At 47.5% G+C, this 25,818-nt stretch overlaps 1 protein-coding gene across 3 annotated transcripts in view; it reads right to left on the reverse strand.

The window, feature by feature from the left end:
- Positions 1 to 25,818, reverse strand: part of UCHL5 (ubiquitin C-terminal hydrolase L5) — a 168,952-nt gene that overhangs the window by 83,444 nt on the left and 59,690 nt on the right. For 2 of the 3 annotated variants that reach the window (XM_073644102.1, XM_073644103.1), the window contains exons 4-5: positions 17,046 to 17,171; positions 1,434 to 1,495 (exon numbers count right to left, since the gene is read on the reverse strand). In XM_073644102.1, the coding sequence (XP_073500203.1) occupies positions 1,434 to 1,495; positions 17,046 to 17,171 (188 nt within the window). The remainder of the gene's footprint in view (positions 1 to 1,433; positions 1,496 to 17,045; positions 17,172 to 25,818) is intronic. The other variant, XM_073644104.1, reaches the window with a different exon arrangement.

Below are 25,818 nucleotides of genomic sequence, written 5' to 3' on the forward strand. Positions count from 1 at the left end.
CGAACACCGCCGGATCATAGGCCATATGGCGTCCACAGTGTCTCCATGTGTCTTATTACGGGGAATCTTCCACCGGGGGTTCGGTCTGAATCAAGAATTTCAGAGATTTACAGAGATACCAGATTTATATTGGGTTTTTGTGTTTGGCAGCTGTCACACACTGAAAGACTTTTTTTTTTGGCAAAAAAGTTTTTGCATCGCCATATTTTAAAGGGGTTGTCCACTACTTTGACATTGATGCCCTATCCATAGGATAGGGCATCAACATATGACTGACCGGGTCCCGTATGCGGCACTCCCGCCGATCAGCTGTTATCGGTGCCGGCGGCAGCCGGCCGGCAGTCCTTACCTGCGGTGCCAGGCCATCAAGTTGTAGTGGTCACCGCTTGTAACTGCACATCCGCCTCCCATTCAATTGAACAGGAGGCGGATGTGCAGTTACAAGCGGTGGCCGCTACAGATGTTGCCTCCAAAATGTTGCAATCATTCTTGATCGCTGCATTTAGGGGGTTAAACAGCCAGGGGCAGAGCTGGCCCTGTACCTGGCTGTTACTGCAGGAGCTCAGCCATTAGCAGTGATGAGCTCCAACAGTGGTCGTAGGGGAGGTACTTATATTTGAGCACCTGCTGCGTGATCGACTGATCGATCACAGTGCCCTGAGTGCTGGGACCGCTGGCATGGGTCCTCGCACCTCTTCCTGTGCCGCTTTGGTGTCAGTGATAGCGGTCAGCACGGAATTGTCACTGCATGCTTACACACAGTGACAGTTTAAATGCATAACGGACATAGTACATCATGATGTGGGAACTGACACCCACCCGCTCATGACGTGCTATGTCCGTCATTGGCAGTAAAGGGCACAAAAATTCAAAGTTTGAAAATTGCAAAATTTTCATTGTCAAATTTTCAATATCAACTAAAATTTACCATTAACAAAGTACAATGTTTCATGAAAAAAAAAAAAATCTCCGAATCACTGTGATCCGTTAATGCGTTCCAGAGTTACTACCACATAAAGGGACAATGGTCAGAATTGTAAAATTTGGCCTGATCAAGAGGGTGAAAACAGGCTAGGGGGTGAAGGGGTTAAAATGGGTTGTCCACTATTTTTATATGGATGGCCCATCCTTGACATAAGGCCATTGATATCAGATGCGTGGGAGTGCCACACCTGACACCCAGCACCCCTGCTGATCAGCTGTTCCCAGTACAATGTGATCAGTTGCAGAGCTGCACAGTAGCCACGGCTGGGCGTTCCACACCCCCCTATGAGAATCAATAGAGTAGTCACTATACAGTTGACAGAGTTGCAAGCAGTACGGCAAAGGAGGCCACAAATGGCTACACTGACAAGAAAAATAGAAAAAACATAGCTCTCGGAGAAAAGTCTAACTAAATAAAATATACATCTTTGTTTTAATCAAACACATACCTTGCAAAGCTGTTGTGTACTTGACGAATTACTTCAGAGTTGCTTAATGCCAATCCCTTCATCTAAAAAGCAAAAATAGCAACATGAACAATATGTCACTGATGGGTCTACAAGAGCTAAAAAAAATACAACCAAACGTGCAATTAAAAAGTATTCTCCGGGAATAGAAAAAGAAGAAATAAGTCATTATAAATAAATTTGTAAATACTTCAAAGTTAAAGGCGAGGTCCGAAACCAACAATGATTTAATCCTACGTGTCTATTTAATGCAATGATCCAATCTCTTTTCTAATATAGTTTATCCCCTTCATGACCTTTGACAAACATGTACATCAAAAGTCGAGTCTCTGTCTTTGATGCAGGCTCGTACGCCGATTTATCCAGCCATCAAGTGCATTTACCAGTAGTGGGTAGAGCAGAGCTCTGTCTGTGGTTGTTAACTTGTTAAATCCTGCTGTCAATCTATGACAGCGGAATTTAAGACAAACAGACAGGGAATGCGCAATTCCATGCGACCATCAGCACACCCGTGACATGATCGCAGGGAGCCAAAGGGTTGCCATGACAGCCAGAGGTCAGCTGAAGACCTCCGTACTTGTCATGATGATCCTCCTATGAAAGCCAGCGTTTAACTGGCATTCATAGGAGACTGGGATATTCACTATACATAGCAGTGCGATTTATAACAGAAGCGATCAGATGGTCGCATCTTCAAGACCCCTAAGGAGGACTATTAAATACAGTAAAAAAAAAAAAAAAAAGTTTAAAAATAAAACATTAAAACACCAATTTGCCCCATTAAAAACTAAAAAATAATCGTATTACATTTGTAAAAGTCCGATCAAAATGTAAAATAAATTAATCGGGGTGTGGGGGGGGGGGGGCGCGTGTCCTACTGCTGAAGAAGAGACACACATTCTTTGGAGCTCCCTGGCCTAAGCTCAAAATCCTTGATTTATAACACTGCTGCCTCTAGAGACAGTTTTGGAGCCATACCGTTGCCTGGAAGATTTGGGCCTACCAGGAGGGCTGGAGCCCCAGCCTCTCCTGTGGATCCATAAGGTGATCCGCTGAAGCGCCGAAGAGACCCGGTGCTTACTGTGTGTGTCCCACGACGGAACAGCTGCTGCTCAGGTTGGCTCCAGCGACTGTGGAGTGATGCCTGGTGAGGAGTGTTGCCAGCTTCGTGCCCCCGCCGGTCGAAGCCGCCAGCTGACCTGGAGAGCGCATACCTATCTAAGATCAGCGCTTTGTCTGCTGACGGGCAGCGGTTGGTACGCACGCGGTCTGTGCTGGAGGAGTGCCGCCGACGGGCTGGAGGGAGCTGAGTGCACGGCCCGGTGAGTCCCGGTGGAGCTGATCCGGCTGCCCTATGCCGGCCGTCTGGGGTTTTCCCGCCATAGGCACCGACGCCATCTTGATGGTGCTGTGGCGCAGGTGTGGGGAGGACTCCCTGTGACAGAGGCATCTGAATAATTATTTGGACTGTGGCTCCTCTGAGCAAATTATAAACACCAATCCCCACTGAAGGACTGTATCTCTCTCCCCAGCCCCTGTTGAGAATTCACAGAACTTTAAAAACCTTCATAGGGACACATTCAAGCTATAAAGGGATAACTTGGGCGGCTTCCCTCCCCCCATACACAATAATTAACCAATATGCAATTAACCCTATGTATAGATCTCATAATAAACCTGGCTCTTCTAGCATCTGATTTGGCGCCAAACCACCATTTTGGAGAGGGGGGAGTGTTACAAGAGCCTGAACACTTATTAATAGAAGAAGAAACTGCCAGCTTCCCTAACTGGGAGTAAAACCTATCTGATTCTTCAAACGCAGAACTCTTTCTCTCCCCTCCTTCCCTGCTGAACAAGGGGTTAATGTACCATACAGTGGACTGTCAATAAAAGTAAAAGCAGTGAAGGTGCACAAATTTACTAACCAGATTCTTCTCTGTCTCTGGGCACCATCTAGTGTCTAAAAGAGGGGAAACATAAGCTCTATCACTTTCTGAGACATAATTACTAACCACCCTCCCAATTCTCTATATGTAAAATATATATATATAAATAAGATGTGAAAAAATTATTAAGTGGTGAACTGTCACAGGTTGGAGGACTTCTGGGAGCAGGACATGCAGCATGACTGCCTTTTAAAACAGCTCCTGCTCACACAGCTAAATCGGCTGAAAAACACCATCAACAAGGAATTTGACAGACTGTGCAAAGGATCTTCTCTCTTGACAAGTCTGATTTGCTTTGCAGGCGCTACACAACCCCCCCTGGAACCCCTGTGTCCTGTGTGTAGATCACAGGACACATATATGCAGCAATTAGACACCACATCTTACCCCCGCCAACCAAGACTATGATATGGTAGTCAGACCATTAATAGTCTTCCTGCTCTCTGTCCCGCTGTGACAATCAACCTGGCAATCCGCTAACCCCATTTGCTGTCCGCTGATCTGCTATTTCTCCCTACTACTGGGGAGTTGTAATGGACAAATACCTAATAAAAACCCAAGCAGAGAAACCCGCCGCCTTACAAGTGCTTTTGCAGCAATCGCCATCTACAATGCACCAAGGTAAACCTGCTTCGAAACCACCTAAACAACCAGCTAAGAACCCACGTTGCCAGCCCACTTCCCCAATACAATACTCCCCTGAATTACAGATGGATGATAGTTTATCCCCACCACAGCTCTCTCCACTACTGAGCTGCCCCGGATCCTCTGTGAAAGACTCTACACAAGCAGCGTTGGTTGCTCAAGAGGTCTCCAAGATATTGATGCCACAATTTGACGCCCCCTAGGCCTCTCTTGCCACAGCCATGACTCTAATCACCACTAACTTACAAAAGGTCACAGAGCTGGAAAGCAGAATCCAATCCAATGAAACGGAAACCACAGAATTGAGGGCCTCCCTCCAACAGAGTCAGACTGCAGAGCGAGAAATGCGCGATAAGCTGGAAGACTTGGAGAAGAGGGATCGCCGCAACAATCTGCGTTTTGTGGACATCCTGAAGTCAGTGGGCGGTGAACATCTTATGGAATACCTTACTAGGGACCTCCCTGCTGCCCTTCAGATGGATCTTGACAAAGACCCAATGATCATAGATCGAGCGCACAGACTAGGTCCCCCAAGGTCTAACCGGGGCAGTGGAAATGATAGACCTCGCCCAGTCAAAGCAAAATACCTCAACTGGGCTGTGAAAGTAAAGGTCATGAGATCATACAGACGACAACGTGAATTGATTATTCATGACTCAAAAATTCTAATTTTCCAGAACTTCTCTGCTGCTGTAGCTCAAAAACGCAAGGCATTTGGACCCACTTGTCATCTATTGTTTGAAAAAAAACTATTAGATTCCAACTGCTCTACCCAGCAAAACTCAAAATCCAAGATGGCGATCGTGTAACCATTTACGAAGACCCTGAGGTGGCGGAGAAAAGATTTCGACGTGCTGGAGATACTGCAGTGGGATGATCTATAGACCTACTATCCATGCTATTTTTTATTGTAGGAAGACTGTTGTTTCCGTAATGGAATGTTTTTCTCAGTGATTACATGGTTCGTATGGTGTGTTTCCGGCGAGCTGCTATCACTGATTTGTAATGTTAAGCATATTGTTGTTTCTGTAGTTTTTTACTGTTTTTACCCTCCTGTGCTTTCCCTCTTCTTAACCCAGGCACTAATATATGCGGAACCCACCATTGATGACACTCTTACTACCTGTTCATTCCTGCGGCTCACTGGGACCGAGGGGTGTGAACATAACCTATTGTCATATACTGCTCAGACCCTGCCCTGGGACCCAGGAGGAGTACTTCTCAAACACCAGACCCTGACACCACTTACACCTAACCACACTTGCGGTTCTTATCATGGAATGTGGCGGGCCTTAACACCCCTCTAAAGCGTAAAAAGGTCTTGAATCACTTAAAACGATTCTCACCAGATGTGGTCTTCCAACAAGAGACACACTGGAGGGCTGACAAGCCTGGTAAATTGCAAGCTCCCTGGATAGGAGATTGCTTCACTGCTTCGCATAATTCATCATCACGCGGAGTAGCCATTCTTAAGAAGGGCCTGCCATGCTCCATTCAGGAATCTGTTAGTGATAGCCAGGGCAGCTATCTGATTCTAAAAGAAGAAATAGCTGGGAAAATATATTTCTTGGCCAATCTCTATGCTCCCAACCATGACCAACATATTTTCTACACATTGATTCCCCAGATTCTTCTAGGACTTGGACCTGGTCACCTGATAGTGGGAGGAGACTTTAATGCAGTACAATGTCCCACCCTAGACCGCTCCTTACCCTCACCGCAGGCCTCAGCAGTCACCACACCCCTCTTACATTTCATGGAACAGCTTTAACTCTGTGACCCATGGAGAGTGACAGACACCACAGCTAGAGAATACAAGTGTTACTCCCTCACTCACCACTCCTTCTCCTGGATTGATTTCTTCCTCATTTCCTCATAATTATTTATCCAACACTATGACTCCAGTATCCACCCAATATTGATCTCAGACCATGCCCCTCTCTCACTATTCCTAACTCTAGCAGAGCCAAGCACATGGACGAGACATTGGAGGTTCCCATCCTACATGGCAGAATCAGATGATTTCAAAACCTTTCTTGGATCACACTGGAATAACTTCCTAGATGACATCATCCATACTGACAATACCCCTCTGCTCTGGGCCACTTCTAAGGCTGTTATGAGAGGCCATATCATCAGTTATCTGTCATGTAGGAGGAAAACACACAAAGAAATTTGACGCTCTACATACCTCCCTACTTCAGGCTCAAATGGTGTTCGCCCTGACCCCATCCCCTGACACACAGCAAGCTTACTCTATGGCTAAACATCTATTAGATTCCTTCATACATTCCCAATCACATTGGCAAATCCAACTGACTCGAAATAAATTTTATCATTGGGGAAATAAGATGGGTAAATTATTAGCCACTTTAACTAAATGCAAACAACCCTACAAACCAATTCTCAAATTGCAAAACCCCGTAACAGGTTTGCAGACAACTGAGCGGGAAAAGATCATGCAAATTTTTAGTGATTATTATTAAGACCTCTACCCAGCTAACCTCCCAACAATTAATTCCTTCTTAAACCTAATTAATCTCCCAACCATGACCACTGAACAACAAGTGAAGCTGGACTCAGATAACAGAAGATGAAGTGAGGCAAGCTATAGCAGGCGCATCCAGCGGTAAGACCCCGGGCCCTGATGGCTTCTCTGCTGAATATTATAACATTTTATCCCCTGACTTAATACCTATTCTGACTAACTTTTTCAACAATGCTTTCCTTCAGGGGGTCCCCATCGATCGATTCACTGACTCACGCATCATAGTTATCCCTAAACCTAACAGGACCCATTACTACCACAATCATACCGCCCAATCTCACTCTTCAACCATGACTACAAACTCTTGGCAAAGATCAAATCGGGCTTTACTCAGGGGCGGAGTAGTGTGGCAAACATACGCCTGGCGGTCGCTGCTACGGTCTTGGCCCAAGACATATCGAGACCACCCGCAGTGCTGATGAGTCTAGATGCCGAAAAGGCCTTTGACAAAGTGGCATGGCCTTTCTTGCATGAAGTTCTGGCCAAGGGGAATTTTGGCCCAAGGTTTCTGCAATATACCCAATACCTCCATATGAATGCAATGCGATCAATGGATGCAGTGCATGAACCATAGACCTCTTCCGAGGAGTCAAACAGGAATGCCCTCTATCACCCCTTCTATTTAATCTTTCTATTGACCCCTTACTGCGTCATTTATTGCAGACCCCCACCTTTAGGGGACTTGTGGTGGGTTCTGGAGAACTTAAGGTCGCCGCATTCGCGGATAATATCCTCCTGGTAATAACTATCCCCAAAACAAGTTCTACATGCTCTTATACGAGAGCTAGAGGACGTGGGAGGCCTGTTGGGCTATAATATTAACTGGAACAAAACAGAAGTGATGACACTACGCGGTCCCTCCAAGCCGTCGTGGACATCGGGGTTCCCCTGTCAATAGACTACTAACTCACTAAAATACCTGGGAGTGCAAGTGATGAGACATCCAGCTAAATTGTATAAAACTATCATCAATCTATACCTCAACAATCTAGAATCCACTTTAGCTAAATGGAAAGATTTTAATGCATCATACCTAGGTAGAGCCAACCTAATTAAAATGACAGAATTCCCACATCTTCTCTATCTTTTTCACACTCTACCAATTTACTTAACTCCCAAAGAGGAAAAACGGATTAACTATTTATACCGCTCATTTATCTGGGAATGAAAAAAGCCCCGTATTGCCTATAAATTACTCCAACAGCTGAAGAGAAAATAGAATTAGACTTACCGGTAATTTGGTTTCTAATAACCCACCACGACAGCACACAGGAGGATGTAACCCCACCCTAATAGAGACAGGAAATACGAAGAGGTTTAAATAGCCCCTCCCACATCCTACCTCCAGTGTTACTACAAAGGACCACAAGAGTATAGATGCTTCAAATTAATTTTTATTTCTACTGATCAAGCTGTCGTTGAAACAATAAGCGAGGGGGTGGGGTGGGGGGGTGGGGGGGATTACCCGTGCTGTCGTGGTGGGTTATTAGAAACCAAATTACCAGTAAGTCTAATTCTATTTTCTCCAATAACCCCCCACGACAGAACACAGGAGGTATACCAAAGATATACTAGGGAGGGACAATAGCCTGAAGGACCTTTCTTCCTAAGGCTAAATCTCCAACAGACATTAGGTCTAGTCTGTAGTGTTTGGAGAAAGTATGAATTGAGGACCATGTGGCAGCTCTGCAAATCTGTTCGATGGATGCGCTGGCTTTTTCAGCCCAGGAGACAGATATCGCCCTTATAGAATGGGCCTTGAGCTTTGCTGGAGGAGGTAGATCCTGGATCTGGTAAGCCTCCGCAATCCCCCTCTTAATCCAGTTGGATATTGTGGATTTTGATGCTTTCTTTCCTCTGTTTGGACCTTGTGTATGGACAAATAGGTTCTTGTCTTTCCTTCCTTCTTCTGTTTCCTGAAGATAGTGCAGTACTATTCTCCAAACATCCAGAGTGTGGAATTCCATCTCTTTTTTTTGTCTTTTGGGTTGTCACAAAAAGATGGAAGGATTATCTCCTGAGATCTGTGGAAATTTGAGACCACCTTAGGTAGAAATGAAGGGTCAAGTTGGAAAATTAGACGATCTTCCAAGATTCACAGGTAGGGTTCGTTGATCGAAAGGGCCTGTAGTTCACACTCTTCTGGCTGTAGTTATTGCCACCAGGAAAGCCGTTTTCCGGGTCAGCCTGTCCAGTCTTATGGTTGATAAAGGCTCAAAGGGTGGAAGGGTTAACCCTTTCAGAACAATGTTAGGTCCCAGGGGGGAACCAGGTCTGTTACTCTAGGGTGGCTGCTGTCATAAATCTTCTCACCCACTGATGTTCCGCTAGTCTTTGATCGAAGTATGAACTTAACGCCGCTACCTGGACCTTAAGAGTACTAGGTCTGAGACCTTTGTCCAGACCTTCTTGTAAAAAGTCTAGAATCTGAGCCACATCAGCTCTATGAGGGTCTGGGCGAGTGGGTGCACACCCCCTTAAGAAGGTTTTCCAGATCTTATGATAAATGGTGTTCGCTACAGGTTTCCTGCTCTTCTGGAGAGTTTTGATGACTTTCTCCGAGAGGCCTCTTGTTTTTAATATCAGGAATTCAGAAGCCAGGCAGTTAGGTGTAGTCTCTCTGGATCTGGATGGTGAATCGGTCCCTGGAGAAGGAGATCCTTGATGGGAGGAAGGATTAGAGGGCTCTCCACACTCAGACTGGTTAACGTTCCGAACCAACTTCTTTTTGGCCAGCGAGGGGCCAATAGAATTACTCTGGTCCCTTCGGTCCTTATCTTCTGTAAGGTTTTTGAAAGGATAGGTAGTGGGGGGAAAGGCATACGCTAGTTTGAACTCCCATTTGTAAGCGAATGCGTCCACGCCCAGGCAAGGGCAGTTTGGATCCAGGGAGAAATATTGAGGTACTTTCGCATTCTGGTGTCCAGCTAAGAGATCTACCTCTGGATAGCCCCATCTCTCAACTAACATCAGGAAGACATCTGGGTTTAGGCTCCACTCTCCTGGATGAATCTTTGTTCTGCTTAAGTCGGCCTGGATATTGATTGAACCTTTGATATGAAGAGCCGACAAGTATAGAAGATGTTCTTCGGCTCAGAAGAATATTCTTGCTGAGATTGCTTTTAAGCTTTCGAATCTTGTGCCCCCTTGATGACGAAGGTGGGCTACCATGGTGATATTGTCTGAAAATATCTGAATGTGAGATTTCTGGACCAGAGGCTCTGCTGCTCTGAGGACTTCCTCTACGGCCTTTAGTTCTCTGAAATTTGATGAGCGTTGGCTCACCTCTTTGGTCCATATACCCTGGAATAGCTCTTGGGAGACCATGGCTCCCCATCCCTTTTTGCTGGCATCCACCTTTATGGTTACCAGCGGATTCTGGATCCATGGTACTCCTCTGTTCAGATTTTTTCCATTCAGCCACCAGAATAGAGAAGTCCTTACTCGTGGTGGTATAGGGATTCTCCTGTTCAGAGACTGTGGGGATCCATCCCAATTCGTAAGGATGTGGGTCTGTAAAGTTCGGGTATGCGCCTGAGCCCAGGCCACAATCTGAATAAAGGATGTCATAGACCCGAGGACCGACATGGCGTCTCAATGATACTGATCTTCTGCTCCTTAGGACAATGATTTTTGCTTTTATCATGACCTGTTTTTGTTTGGGCAGGAATGACATCTGGCTGTGGGAATCCAATAGTACTCCTAGAAATGTTTTTGTCATGGAGGGAACCATCTCTGATTTTTTCTGGTTCACTAACCAGCCCAGAGACTATAGGATCTGAGTGGTCAACTGTAGATGTTCTCCGAGTACTGGTACTGAGGGCCCGATTAATAACAGGTCGTCGAGGTATAGTACTATTGAAATGTTCTGACCCCTGATATAAGCCATGACTTCTGCAAATATTCGCAGGGCTGATGAAATTCCAAATGGGAGAACATTGAATTGATAGTGGACTATTTGATTCCCCTGAGCCACTGCGAATCTTAGGAACCTCCTGTGAAGTGGATGTATGGGGATGTGGAAACATGCATCCTGGAGGTCGATTGTGGCCATGACATGGTCCTGTCCTATGAGGGGGACAGTCGACCTGATGGATTCCATCTTGAATCGTTGGTAGTGGATATACTGATTCAGTGGCCTTAGATTGATTATAACTCGGTGTGAGCCATTTAGTTTTTTTTATTAGGAAGAGTCTGGAATAATGTCCGGTGCCTCTCTCTCTTATAGGAACCAGGGATATCACCCCTGAGGACAATAGGTCTGTAAGACCGGATATCAGGGTGGCCTGACGACTCAGAGGAGAGCGGTGTTAACCTTATCCTCTCTGGAGGATAGGAGGAGAAATTTATTTTTACGCCGAACTTGACAACCCTCAGGAACCATGGGTCTGAGCAGATTTCTTTCCACTGAGGGAGAAAATTCGAGATGCGGCCCCCCGACTGTCCTGACGTCTTGGTCTGTTCTGACGTTGGTTTTGGGAGAGAAAAAGATTTTTGCCTCCTCTACCTTTTGGGTAGCTCCATTGTCCTGTTTTGCCTTTACCCCTATATTGAGGGGTCTGCTCTTGGGAGGGACGTAAAGGCCTCTTCCTCACATTCCTAGGTTTCGGGAGGGCCTTCTTCTTGTCTGAGGCCTTCTCTAGAAGATCTAGGGCTGGCCCGAACATGAATTTCCCCTTAAAGGGGATGGAACACAACTTCATTTTTGATGCCACGTCGCCGTTCCAGGATTTCAACCATAGGGCCCTTCTTACAGCGTTCGATAGCCCAGATGCTCTTGCCGCCACTCTCACGGAGTCTGCAGAGGCATCCGCTAAAACCCCCGTAGCCTTCTGTAGAAGCGGTAGTCATGCCAAGATGTCTTCTCTGGGGGTGCCTGAAACTAGGTGTTCCTCCAGTTGATCTAGCCAATGATCGAGCTACGCCCGTAGAGACTGCGTTGGTGCTTAATAGTGTTGCTGAAGTCTCCCAGGATTTTCTGAGTAGTCCCTTCATTTTGCGTTCCAAGGGGTCTTTTAATTGAGAGGAATCTTCAAAGGCAGTGTGTTGTTTTTTTTTCTACTCGTGCAATTTGGATATCCACTCTTGGGACTTCAGACCAGCATTCTGTCGTCTCATTGTCTACAGGAAATCTATCACTTAACTCTGTAGGGGTATTTAATCTCTTTTCTGGAGATTCCCACTCCTCTAAGTCCCTAATACTCTGGTGTATAGGGAACACCAATTTTTTCCTGGAACGTAGCCCCCCAAACACCTGATCCTGTACTGTTTGGGGCACTTTTTCTTCCTCGACCTCCATAGTTCTCCTTACTGCCATGAGGAGTTCCTCCAAACTATCTGATGGAAAATATAATTTCTCTCGTTGGGAGTTATCAGGGGTTGGACTTAGTTCACCTTCCTCTGGAAGATCTTCCAAGATATACATCTCCTCTTGAGAGTCTTCCTCCACTCCCTCTGGCGGGCTAATCTAAGTCTTTTTGGCTGCTGAGGGAGTAGATGTAGAACCCTGACTAGGTGAGGGTGTAGGGAGAGTGACCGAGGCTAAGGAGGATTTGATCTCCTGACGTACAATCCCCTTTATCTCCTCCATTAAGGAAGGTTGTTCCTGCCTGATGATCTTCTCCGTACAGTCCTTGCATAGGGGCTTTCTATGGGAGGACGATTGTTTTTTTTTGTACAAATGGGACATCTGTGTGACGGTTTAACTTTTTCTCCAGATGCAGGTTCCTTGTCCCCCTACAAGAGAAGGGAGAAGGGAAGGGAGCTATAATCACCATTTCCTGCATCTGGGAGATGGACTACCAGTGCCATACTTACTGGGACCGGATCGGCGCTGGACTCTACAGATGCAGAGCGAGTAGCTTCAACAGACATGGTTTTGTCCTACCTGTAGATGTCTTCCTGTCCAGGACTCCTTTTATGGGCGACCGGACCAGCGCCTCCCTCTGTTTAGAGGGCTCCACGACGGTGTCCAGGTGAAGATTTCTGATCACCGGCGGCATTACGCTCTTCTTCCCCCATAGCTTTTTGATGCGGTTCACAGTGGAACGCAAACTGCCGGAAGTGACGTCATCATCCACCGCCCAGCGTCACTTCCGGCGCCGCGTCGTGCGCTCCACATCCGGGAGCCGGCATCGCCCGCGCATCCAGAGGGGGAGAGGAGGAGGAGATGGAACGGAGAGTTCAGAGAGGCCTCCGGTCAGAAGATCCTGCAGACCTTGCCCAAGAGCGCGGACTGCAGGAGGGGGTCCCGAATCTGGAGGAGACGGGAGCAGCGCCCTGAGGAGGAGAGGTAAAGACAGCTCGATCCTCCGCTGCCCGGCTAGTAGTTTTCCCACAGTGCCTGTAGCCGGCCCAGCACACCGGGGATGACCTCTTCATCCCTGATAGGGACAGGAAATAACACTGGAGGGAGGATGTGGGAGTGGCTATTTAAACCTCTTCGTGTTTCCTGTCCCTATTAGGGTGGGTTTACATCCTCCTGTGTGCTGTCGTGGGGGGTTATTAGAGAAATGGGGGATAAACTTCCCGGATATTAGACACTATAATTTAGCATCCCTATTCCGGGTGGTGGTGGACTGGTTGGGGGGGGGGGGGGGGGTGGGACATCCTGCTACGCCCAGTATGGTCTGGAGTGATGTCTCACACCAGGACTGACTCTCCCTACTGTATTACATCTCCCTTATATTGAATTGCCGGCTGAGATAAAGGCGAACCCTCTCCTGGTGTCTACATGGAAAGCATGGCAGAAAATACGCCGACAGTTTCAGCTCTCTCCTCAGGAGTCTCTTCTTCTCCCACTCATTGGTAACCCCCATTTCCACCACGGCATGTCCATCCTGTCTTTTATCAGAGGCACTCTCAGGGTATAACATCCATTAAACATCTGATCCACTTAGGGGAGCGCCGTATGTATTTAATAGAGGAAATGCAGTCTCAATCTACCATCACATTCCCTCCGTTCCAATACCTACAGGCTAAGAGTCGTGTGACAAAGATAACTCATTTTCCAGAGCGAGAGTGGGATCCATACCTGCTTAGATGGTTCACTAAACCTAACACCTCATCTGCCCAAATAGCCTCTAATTATAAATTCATCCATGTCCCTCTAGACTGAGAAATCTCAACTTTCACTAACAAAATGGCAGATCGATGATCCCGCCTTATCATACTGTCAAGGTAAAATATATATATATTATAGAAAATCAATTAGTTTCTTTTAACAGATTAGGTAATCAATGTGAATCAATATAGAGATGATGGAATAATCTATGTGTATGTATGTATGCAAATGTGTATATGCACATGGATTCTGTTAATAGTTAATGAATATATAACTAACAGTTTCTATTCTTATTGTGGGAATGACGTATGCATGTGCATGGCTGATAACAGAGAGATTCATGTCGAGTTGGCAAAGATGGCGCTGAGAGACAAACTCACCCCCTCCATCGGAATTCCTAAGGCGTTACTAAGGCCAAAAGATACATGGATGAACAAATTGAAGGTGCCGAGTTATCAGAAAAAGCAAGGAATTTTACTAATCCCACCTAGAAGGAGAATACTATTTAATCCCATGTCTATGTAATAAAGTATGCCATTTGCATGGTTCAGTCTCTGAGTGAAGTTTTTCAACCAGATTAGCAGATTTGGTTACTTAGTTTCTCTGCATACACTCGGACATCTTTAATTTGGAGGAGAGCAGTTACCTGGTGTATCTTAAATTGGTGAAACTTCCACAATACAGCATAAATTTGAAAGCCTTGGACCATGCCCACAAATTTCTCCCTTCAGCTCGCTTCCTTGAAATGAGATTGAAAATGTCATAGATCCTATTTAACCCCCCATAAGGGTCATAGAATGGGGCTGTACACAACCTCGGAGTCCTAAGTGCCACTCCACTGAGACTAATCTATTCCATTGCCTGTGGACATGCCCGATTTTTCAGCCCTTTTGGACCAGAATACAATTTACCACCACACAACAATTTACCACCACACACCTGACAAACTTTGCTCCTGATGAGTCTCTATGGGCAATCTTTGGATACCTAGAGCCAGATAAATACACATGCTCTCTGGGGGCCAGTAAACTGCTGCACATGGTGGCGGCAGCCAGTGTTAAGGCCATCCTACAGGTGTGGATCCACGACCAAGCCCCTTCCTTTTAATATCTTTTTAGACAAACTGCCGTTCCTGCTTCAGATGGATTGGGCTGATGCCTCTTTACACAGGGAGGAAAAGGTACAGTCCTTCTTTGAAACTTGGGAAAGTTTCATCTCTTTGCTTCCACAACGCACCCGAGGTGATATTAGAATTTGCTTTCAACCTACAGTGTGGTATCAAGAGCAGCTACTATTGGGGGAAATGCCTGTGTAGAAATGTGTTAGATAGAGCCGCAGTGTGGAGATACCTCTAGGTGTCAGGGGTCTGTTTTAGTGTCGATGGGTCAAGCACAACTTTCAAGAAGAGTCTAAGGTTATGCACCCCTGTTGGGTGTAAGGAATGTAAGGAAAGGAAGGTATGTAAGGAAAGTACCTGTTTTGGGCATCCTCTTTTCTCCCCTCCTTCTCTCCCCCACCTACTAGTTTTTGGTTTGTCTTTTGACTTGATGTAACCATGCTTGGAATGTACATTCTGCTATTTACCATCTTATAACAACCTTGGAATTCATATTCCAAGTTATATTCACATTAATGTATGAAAACTTTCATTTTTTTTAAACCTTTTTTTTATTTAAAATAATCAGACCAATAAATGGTGTAATAATTAAAAAAAATAATAATTGAAATAAATTATGCAAGCATTTAGACAGGCTGATGTCAACACAAGGCAACTTTAAAAGGATAAAAAAACAGTTTTTGTGAAAGTAAATATGCTTTAACAGTGATGTTTTTGACTGCAGAACCCGAACTTAATAGGCAATTGTAAAGCACTACTGCAGCAATTTTTTCTTTTTTTTTGCAGCGCTGAGTGGTGCTACTAATCTAAGTTCCCTGCCCCAAGTGTTATTGTTACCAGCCACCATCTGAGAACGTTGGTCTCCAGCAGTTTGCGACATGCCGGATCACTCCTGTGTTTGCTGGGCGATTGGAAGTCACTTCTCTATGCAAGTCTGAGAGAGCCAGAACAAGGGTCTCAGACTTCCAGTAAGAGCTCGTCAGTCAGAAGTGGCAGTCACAAGATGGCACCGCAGTGGTGCCGGGAAGAGCTGAAGACAGCAGCAGGTGAGTAAGACTAGGTGCAGGGACCTTATGTTAGTAGCACCATTCTGTGGCGAGGAGAACACAGAGGTGCACTGCACTCATCTAGCGCTCCTGACACATGAATAGAAATAAGCCTCTTCATGAATCAGGGTCGTCTGACTCCAGCACATCTCCTTATGAAGACCGGTGTGAACAATGCAGGTTTTGATGGATTTGGGCGCTTAGTGCAAGGCCACAAGGAGTGGCCACTTGGTCAGCCTAGAACAAAGCCAAAAAAAAAAATAGATTTGCATGGTTTTCTACACAAATGTTGTGTGGTCAAATTAAGCCATCAGAAGCTCATGGCCATTAGCAATAAATTTTAACCCCTTTTAGATAAAAAGTGTATGTGAGAGTCCTTCATTGGTTGCCGTTATATATGAAGTGGGGAGAGGAGCAGAGCTTGTTCCATACACAGGTGCCAATTCAAGCCAGCACCTGCCTTTATCAGCAGCGACCAGAGATGGCTGTGATTGACAACAGAATATAAAATGGTCATACAGTAGAAATCTCTGTTCTCATTAGTTTTGGCACCTATCCTGCCCTATGGCACAGTTGCCGAGTACTCATGGGTTATCAAAGCAGCTGGGGGCCTGATGATTACCCCAATCACCACCATCTTTGTACTCCCCCCGAAGGTCTGAACTCTTCAACCACTAAAATATATGGCGGTCTATGAATAACAGGTCACAGCTGAGATTCCAAACAGAGGAGGCAGGTCATTCAGAGTGGAGTCAGGCAGAGGGGCCGTGGAATCACAGACCAGGAGGAAAAGACCCAGGGAACTGTCTGGCCCCTGTGCACAGAAATATCATTAAAACTTCAAATAGTGACTAAAGAAGAACCACAAAGCGGATTTCTTTATTACAGCCATGTCTTTACTTTACATTACAAAATCACAGTGATCGGTCCTCTAAGGATTATTTGCATGCTATAAATCAGACAGATTCTTTCATTAAATTAGTCTTTTAATAACGCAAACAGACTGCATTGTATGACACTTTCCAGACATAAGAGGCACACGTTGATCCTGTTTATACAAAAAAAAAACACAGCCCCACCCCACACACACTGAATGGTATACTGTAGGAAAGCACAAAAGATTATGCTTTGCTATACAGAAAGAGTATCACATCATTATAAAACATGAAACAATATTATACATTAACCCAGCGCTATAACGGTCACAACAAACCTGACTCAATACTTACTGCTGCATCAAAACTTTGGGTGAATTCTTTAAATTCCGACAGGGTTTCTCCTAAATGTACATCAGGGTGGGTTGTGTTAAGCAATATGCTTACAATTGCTTGTGTGGCACAGGCATTATTAATCACCTAGTTGGAAGAAAAATGCAATTATATATATATATATATATATAATTATTGTACTACTTTAAAAATGTGGAAAAAAACTAACAATAATACAACCCAAACTATTTTAAAATATATATTATATAAAATTTATTATAATATTTTACCAGAAAAACCTGACCAGCACCTCTTTGTGTGAACTGGTGCCAGCTGCTGTAACTATAAAATATATAAAGAAATAATGCAGCAGCACTCCATATGGCCAAGATACGTCTTATGAAGATATTAGATCTAAACTTTTTTTTTCTTGCTGTTTTTTTTAGCTCAGTAACAAGTACTTACAAAAACTAAGGAATTTAGTTCAATAAATTGGCCAAATCAAGTGTGCCCATTAACCGCGGCATAGTGGTGTCCCTCTGATGGGTAACTACTCTGCCTTACATGCCACTTTTGGGCTACAAGCCTACAACTAAACGGACAAACATGATACGTAAATAGTTCTACTTGCCCATTGAAATGTAGGTGTTTTAGCCCAGAGGAAGACATGTTTGTCCGTTTAGCTGTAGGCTTGTAGCCCAAAAGTGGCATGTAAGAAAGAGAAGTTACCCATCAGAGGGAAGTTACCTTGCCACAGTTGATGGGCACACATGTGTTGGCCAATTTATACATACATTTGTACATTAAATACGTTTTAATAAGCGTGTTCAATAATTTTTCCCTGCGTCATTTTTCATTATTACACAGAACTTAATTTATAGAGATTATGGTTTAATTTCTTTGTGTGTGTGGCTTGGATGGTTATTACAGACATCTGGTGAGAATTTCATGTTAATAGCACCTTTAAAAATAGATTTCCTTAGAAAATTAGTGATGTCTTTAACCCCTTAATGAGCGCCGTAACGTATTTTCACGGCAGTCATTAAGGGTACTTATTCCTCAGCACCATGAAAATGCGACGCTGAGGAATAATTAAATAGCGCCACCAGGCGGCGATTCCTGCGGCTGTCAGCTGTGTGCGACAGCTGACACCCTGCAGAATTGGCCACGGCCGGTCTCGATAACGTGACAGCGGTATTTAAGTAGTTCAAATGGGGTCTTGCGACACCCCTTAGTAACCATCAAACCCACGCGATGAGAATCGCGGGTCCCAATGGTTACCATGGTACCCTCAGATTATGTGATACACCCAGGGTACGGTGGCCTTTGAGAGCCAGCAATAATCAGATGGATCTCACAGTCAGAGTCAGTGAGACACACATGACTCACTGACAGGTCTCATACACTGCATTACAGGAGTACTGCAGTGTACGAGATATCAGCAATAAAAGTGAAAATCACACATGTCCCACAATGGGACAAACAAACAAAAATTAACAAAAAAAAAGTACACAATTGGTATAGTCGCGTCCGGAACGACCCGCTCTATACAACTCACGCGTTATTTAGTCCGTTCGGTGAATGCCGTAAAGAAAATAATTTAAAAAACCATGCCAAAAATTAAGCCTTTTCATCATACTGACGCACAAAAAAGGGAATAAAAAGCGATCAAAAAGTCGCACGTAAGAAACATTACATCAATAAAAATGCCAAACCGTCTCACAAAAAACAAGCCCTAATATGGCTAATTTGACAAAAAAATAAAGTTACAGCTCTCAGAATGTGACGATGCAAAATCAAATTCTTTTTTGTAAAAGACGGATTTTGGTAAGAACTTACCTGTAAAATCCTTTTCAGCGAAGGAAGGAAGGGAGACACAGACATTACTAGTGGGTAGGCGGAGCCCACACAGGACAGAACACCTCAGATTACAAAAAAGTATTGACCGGCCCCTCCAGCTTGGGCTCCTCCTACTCCAGCTCCCCAGTCCGTACACAAGCTAAGGAAGAGCAATTAACACCAGCGGAGAAACACAACCCCTTCTGAAAAACTTAGAAAAAAGCAAGAAGACAGGTTATGCATATAACAGAAAAAACCACACAGTCCCAGGTACTACTCACTGGACCTGACCACTGCGATGAGCTGGCAATGCTGGAACAGAGCCTTAGCGCGCCGACCCCAGCCCAGATAACCGCCATCAGAGAAGGGTCACGCCGCATCTGAAAACACAACAACACACTTCTGCCATGGGAGGGAGCTGTGTCTCCCTCCCTTCCTTCGCTGAAAAGGATTTTACAGGTAAGTTCTTACCAAAAAAACGTCTTTCAGCAGCAGAATGGAAGGAAGGGAGACACAGACAATACTAGTGGGACGTCCCAAAGCAGTCCAGAAGTTAAGGGTGGGAAAAAAACAACAGAGGCAGATTCCCAACAACTTAGATAAATGCGCAACCAGCGCTAAACACAAGTTAAAGAGATAACCTAAACTACAGCCGCCTGCAGGACCCTACGTCCTAAGGCCGCATCAGCGGAAGCACTGACGTCCACCTTATAAAACTTTGTAAAAGTGTGGACGGAGCGCCAGGTAGCCGCCCAGCAGAGTTGAGCTGTCGAGGCCCCTTGATGAAAAACCCACGATGAACCCACAGCTCTCGTGGAGTGAGCTTGAATCTTAATTGGGCAAGGCTCGCCCTTAAGTCGGTAAGCCTCTAAAATGGCCGACCGAATCCATCGAGCTATAGTGTCCTTGGAAGCTCGTTGACCACGACAACGACCTGCTGGAATCACAAAAAGTGAGTCCGACTTCCGAAAACCTTGAGTAATAGACAAATAGAACTTTAACGCCCGCACTAAATCCAATGTGTGCAAGGCCCGTTCCTTCGCATTCCTCGGTTCTGGACAGAGCGAGGGCAACACAATATCCTGGTTAACATGAAATTGTGACACCACCTTAGGTAGAAAGTCGCCCCGTGTGCGAAGCACTACGCGATCCGGGTGAAACTCCAGAAAAGGAGGCGAGCAAGAAAGAGCCGCCAACTCAGAAACCCTTCTCAAAGAGGTGACCGCCACCAGGAAGGCAACCTTCCAGGAAAGCAATGAAAGGCTAACAGAGTCCATAGGCTCAAAAGGCCCATGTTGAAGAGCCTCCAAGACAAGATTGAGCCTCCAAGGAGTCACAAGTGCCTTCCGCGGCGAAAACTGACGGGTTACCCCGCGAAAAAAGGAACGTACGTCCCTACGCGAGGCGATAGCCTTCCGAAACAGCAAGGATAGAGCGGAAACCTGACCCTTCAGGGTGCTAACTGCCAAACCCTTGTCCAGCCCATACTGCAAAAAGGCCAACAAATTGGGAATGGAAAAAATCCTGGGGTTCCTTGAAGAACCCGAACACCACGAGAAGAAGGCTTCCCAAGTCTTGTGATAAATCCTAGTGGTAGCAGGACCTCTGGCCGCTCGCAGAGTGGCAATGACTTCGGCTGAAAATCCTTGACGGGTCAAGATTTCGGTCTCAAGAGCCACGCCGTCAAACGCAGAGACTTCAGGTCTGGATGACGAATGGGCCCTTGGGTTAACAGGTCCGGGCGAAGTGGAAGCGGAGGCGCTGCCAGAAGCGACACCAGCGTTGAGAACCACGTCCTCCTTGGCCAATCTGGGGCCACCAACATAGCCGAGACTCTCTCCAGTTTGATCCGACGTAACACCAGAGGAAGTAAGGATATCGGCGGAAACACATAGATCAGCTCGAATTGGTCCCACGGAGCCACTAGAGCATCCACCGCCACAGCCTCCGGGTCCTTGTACCTGGACATGAACGTCGGTAACCTGGCGTTGAACCTGGATGCCATCAAATCCACTTGGGGAGTTCCCCAATGGGAGCACAGCAATGCAAAAACTTCTGGATGAAGACTCCATTCTCCGGGATCACCTTCTCGCGACTGAGGAAGTCCGCCGTGATATTCTGAACTCCTGGGATGTGAATCGCGGAGATGACTGGAACCCTGGCCTCGGCCCATACCATGATCCGAGAGACCTCCATCATGAGCCTGGAGCTCCTCGTCCCACCTTGATGGTAGATATACGCGGCCGCCGTCGCGTTGTCTGTCTGCACTTGGACTGGCAGACCGCTTAAAGGGACCGTCCAGTGTTGGAGGCAAAGGAAAATCGCCCTCAACTCCAGGATGTTGATCGGCAGGACAGACTCTTCTGACGACCATACTCCCTGAACCCAGAGATCGTTCCAGACACCCCCCCCCCAGCCCGTCAGACTGGCATCGGTGGTTATGACCGACCATCGCGGAAGGAGGAAGGACTTCCCCTGGGATAACGCTTCTGGATGTAACCACCATCCTAGAGACTCTTGCACCCTGTGTGAGATGATGACACTGCGATCCAGCGAAGCCTGCGATCGATCCCAACGGGTCAGAATGAGCACTTGGAGACCCCTGGAATGAAATTGAGCAAACGGGACCGCCTCCATTGACGCCACCATCAAACCCAGAAGGCGCATACACCTTCGAAGGGACATTGCTGTCGAAGACTTCATAACCCGTACATGTTGACGAAGACTTGCTTGCTTGTCCGGAGGCAAGGACACCACTGCCTGTACCGTGTCGAAGTGCATCCCCAAAAACAGGATAGACTGCGACGGTTCCAGAGATGACTTCTTCCAATTGACTAGCCATCCGAAGTCCTCCAGGAGCTGAAGGGATAGGTTGCAAGCCCTCACCGCCTCCTCCTCTGTGGACGCCACAATCAAAAGGTCGTCGAGGTAGGGAAGAATTGTAACCCCCTGCCTTCGAAGGATCGCCATGAGAGGTGCCAGAATTTTTGTAAAAACTCTGGGCGCTGAGGCCAACCCGAATGGCAGGGCCACAAACTGGTAATGGTCCTGACCTATGGCAAAACGTAGGAAGCGCTGGTGGGCCCTTCCGATGGGAATATGCAAATAAGCGTCACGAATGTCGATTGACACTAAAAAATTGTTCTGCGACAGAGCCGCCACAACTGAGCGAAGCGACTCCATGCGGAATTTCCGGGTCCGGATATGCAGATTCAATTTTTTGAGATCCAGAATGGGGCGAAATTTGTCCTCCTTTTTGGGGACCACAGAGAGGTTGGAGTAAAACCCCCTTCCCCAGTCCTCCGGCGGAACCGGCGCCACCACACCATTCTGCAGAAGGGAATCGACCTCCCGCCGTAGAGCGGCAGCTAGCTCGGGCTCTGACGGAATGCGAGATTGGCAAAATCTGTCCGGGGGTCGAGAAAGAAACTCTATGAAATAGCCTGCCGACACAACCCGCGTCACCCAGGCGTCAAACGTGGGACGCCCAAGTCGACTCGAATTGGAGCAGGCGACCCCCCACTCGAGGACCCTCGAGTGAGACCCTGGCATCAGTCCGCCTTAGCGGGCTTTTTGTCAGCTTCCCGTTTGTCTTGACGGAAGTTCTGTTTCCAGGGAGTGCGGGATTTCTGAGAGGTCTTTTTTCCTGAAAACGAGGGACGACCCGATCCCCAAGAGGGCTGACTGAACCGTCCCCTGGGCCGAAAGGGCCGCCGACTACTACCGGCACTAGACTTGCCAGACGCAGAAGCCACAGCTCTTCGCTGCGGTAAGGCCGTTTCTTTTGCCTTGGCCTTAGCAATCAGTTCCGTGAGGTCAGACCCAAACAGCTGACCACCCTTGTAAGCTAAACACAGCAAACCTTGCTTGGAAACCGCGTCTCCGGTCCACTGCTTAAGCCACAGTGCTCTTCTGACTGTGACAGCCGAGGATTGCGCCCTGGACAGCAGTGACGTAGTATCCAGAACTGCATCTCTGCCATATCGCGCTGCCTCTTCCAACAACCTGAAAAGCCCTTCTACCTCGGATAGCGGGGATCCATCTTGCCACGCCGTCCGTAGGCGGTCCAACCACCTCAGGGAAGCTTCACCAGCACACATGGCTCCTAACGCCGCTCTGAATCCATGACCCGCGGCCTCGTAGATGGATTTAGCCGCCATCTCCGTTTTTCTATCTAGCGGATCCTGCAGACTCGCCTTCCCTTTAACAGGAAGTAATGAAGATTTGCTAAGCTGGGATAAAGGGACATCCACTTCAGGAGAAGGAATCCAATTAGCAATCGACTCCGTAGAACACGGATACAGTGCCTCAAAAAACCGTGTCCCCTTGAAACAGCCGGGCCGACTTACCATGGCATCTAGTTACCTCCTCCGGTAACTGTAACGCCTCCCTCCTAGCTCCAATAAAAGCATCCACACGGCCCAAAAGAGAGGCAGAGCGCCCCTGCCGACCCTCTTTATCCGAATCGGACATCTCCCCAGCAGAGCTTGAAGGGGAACCCTCCATATCAGAGATCTCCGAGTCGCTGCGCAGGGAGGACAGTACCGGCCTGTGGCGCTTCCTGCCATGAGAAGACAGTTGGGATCTAGCTGACACCCAATGACCTAGAAGGTCAGACAGGCTATCAATAGAACGAGTGAGAGCCTCCATTTTAACATCACTGAGCCCCCCGACCTGCGCTACACTTGACGCCGTCGAGGACTCCTGCGAGTCAGATACGCGAGACTGATCCTGTAGCGGACCTGGGAGACGGTCCGCGCCTCCTGGACCCTGATCTGACATGCCCTCACACAGTATATAGCAGGCTTAAACCTGTCAGTAACTAGGACCGTGTGGCTTCTAAAAAGAAAGAAACGAACGCTGAAGGGTTAAAGCTCTTAAAGAGAGCTACCCCAGCTGTCCCCCAATTAAGGGTTAACCGCCTACCAGGGGGTTAATGCAGCAGACTCCCCACAACCTCTGCTAAATGAAAGAGGTGTGCGAGTCCCAGACAAAAAAAACCTCTATATGAGGTAGTAGCTGCAGGGCAGCACAGTCTGCCACCTAATTGTGCCGCAGAAAGGTGCCCTGCGCTGTGGGGGTGAGGAGGTTAAGCTTCTGCCCTAACAGGCAGAAGCGACTCACCCAGCTGGAAGCTGTGCAGTGTTCCTTCGGTTCTGACGGGAGGAGAGGAGAGTGAGGAGCCGGAGGAGACCGTCAGCAATGGCCGCCGCGCAGAGAGAGAGAGAAGCTGGAAGGGGAGGGACAGGAGAAAGCGCGCGCTCAGAGCGCTACCTGCCCGCGAAAAGACCGGGAAGGCGCGAAGCCACGCCCCCGCCGCCGGCATTCAAAAAAGCGCGCGACTCCTCCGCTCTCCGCTCCTGCCCCGCTTGCATGTGCATAGCACTCCAAAGCAAAAATCTGTGTCAGTCATTGACTACAACACAAACATGGGGGGGAGTGGACCTTGCAGACCAGGTTCTACAGCAATAGCAGGTATCAAGAAAATCCTGGTATAAAAAGTTAGGCTATGCGCCCAAGATGCGGAAATGCTCCGGATTTTTACCTGAGAGTTTCCGCATCTCCCTGGAAAAAAAAACGCATGCGGATTGTACATCCTTTTTTCCTGCCAGGGACAAGTGGAAGTGAAACGTTCTTCACATGCATTTCCGCATGCAGGTTGACAAGCGCTTTCCAAGCGATTTTATGACTTGGAAAGTGCCTGACAACTTGGTCACACTATATAAATCCATGCAACCGGCATGGATTTATATAGTGTGACCCAAAAGAATGTTAAAAAATCTACTATATAATTGTCTTATCCCGTCCGTCCGTCCTGGAAATCCCGCGTCGCTCATTGGTCCGGCAGCGGCCAATCAGCGCCGCGGGATTTCAGAAAAAAGATGCCGGCCGTTAGCGGCTCATCTGCGGGACGGAGCTCAGCGGCGATGCAGCCGGGAGATGAGCGCTGCGAGGAGCTCATCTCCCAGCCGGTACCAGCAGAAGGACCTCAACCGCCGGACCCATCTTCGGGACGGAGATGCAGCCGGGAGATGACTGGCGCGAGGCGCTCATCTCCCGGCCGGTAGCAGCGGAAGGACCGCCGGCGTCGCTGACCTCCATGCGGAAGGGAGGACCGGGGAGCGGCGCTGCGGGTCGGGATACTTATGCTGCGAGCGCCCGCTCATGTCCCGGGTTCTCGTAGCGGAAGTATCCGCACAGGCAGCGCCGCTGACATCTATGCGGCTAGGGTGTTTAGGGAGGACCGGGGAGCGCCGCTGACATCCAATTGGTCGCGGCCGCTATTTAAATGTGGCGCCAAAATCGGTGATTGGTCGCCGACGCTGGGCGCGACCAATCAGCACAGCGGTGTTTAAATGTGGAGCCAAGATCGGTGATTGGTCGCGGCCGATATTTAAATTTGGCGCTCAAATCGGTGATTGGTCGCGGGCAGCGTCCGCGACCAATCAGCACAGTAGTGTTTAACTTTTGCGGCAAGATCAGTGATTGGTCGCGGGCCAAGACCGCGACCATTCACCGATTTGCGCGGCACATTTAAATAGCGGCCGCGACCAATTGGATGTCAGCGCCGCTCCCCGGTCCTCCCTTCACACCCTAGCCGCATGGATGTCAGCGGCGCTGCCTGTGCGGATACTTCCGCTGCGAGAACCTGGGACATGAGCGGGCGCTCGCAGCAGAAGTATCCCGACCCGCAGCGCCGCTCCCCTGTCCTCCCTGCACACCCTAGCCGCTGATGTCCCTACAGTATCCCCATGGTGTTACAAAGGCCCAGACATTTGTGTTAAAAATCGCTGATTGGTCGCCGACGCTGGGCGCGACCAATCAGCGATTTTAGCGCCACATTTAAATAGCGTCGGCGACCAATCAGCGATTTTTAACACAAATGTCCGAACCTTTGTAACACCATGCGGATACTGTGGGGACATCAGCGGCAAGGGTGTCAAGGGAGGACCGG

The sequence above is a fragment of the Phyllobates terribilis genome, unplaced genomic scaffold (genome assembly GCF_046119375.1).
Source record: "Phyllobates terribilis strain yellow unplaced genomic scaffold, ASM4611937v1 Scaffold_8__6_contigs__length_399053987, whole genome shotgun sequence".
Classification (NCBI taxonomy): Eukaryota; Metazoa; Chordata; class Amphibia; order Anura; family Dendrobatidae; genus Phyllobates; species Phyllobates terribilis.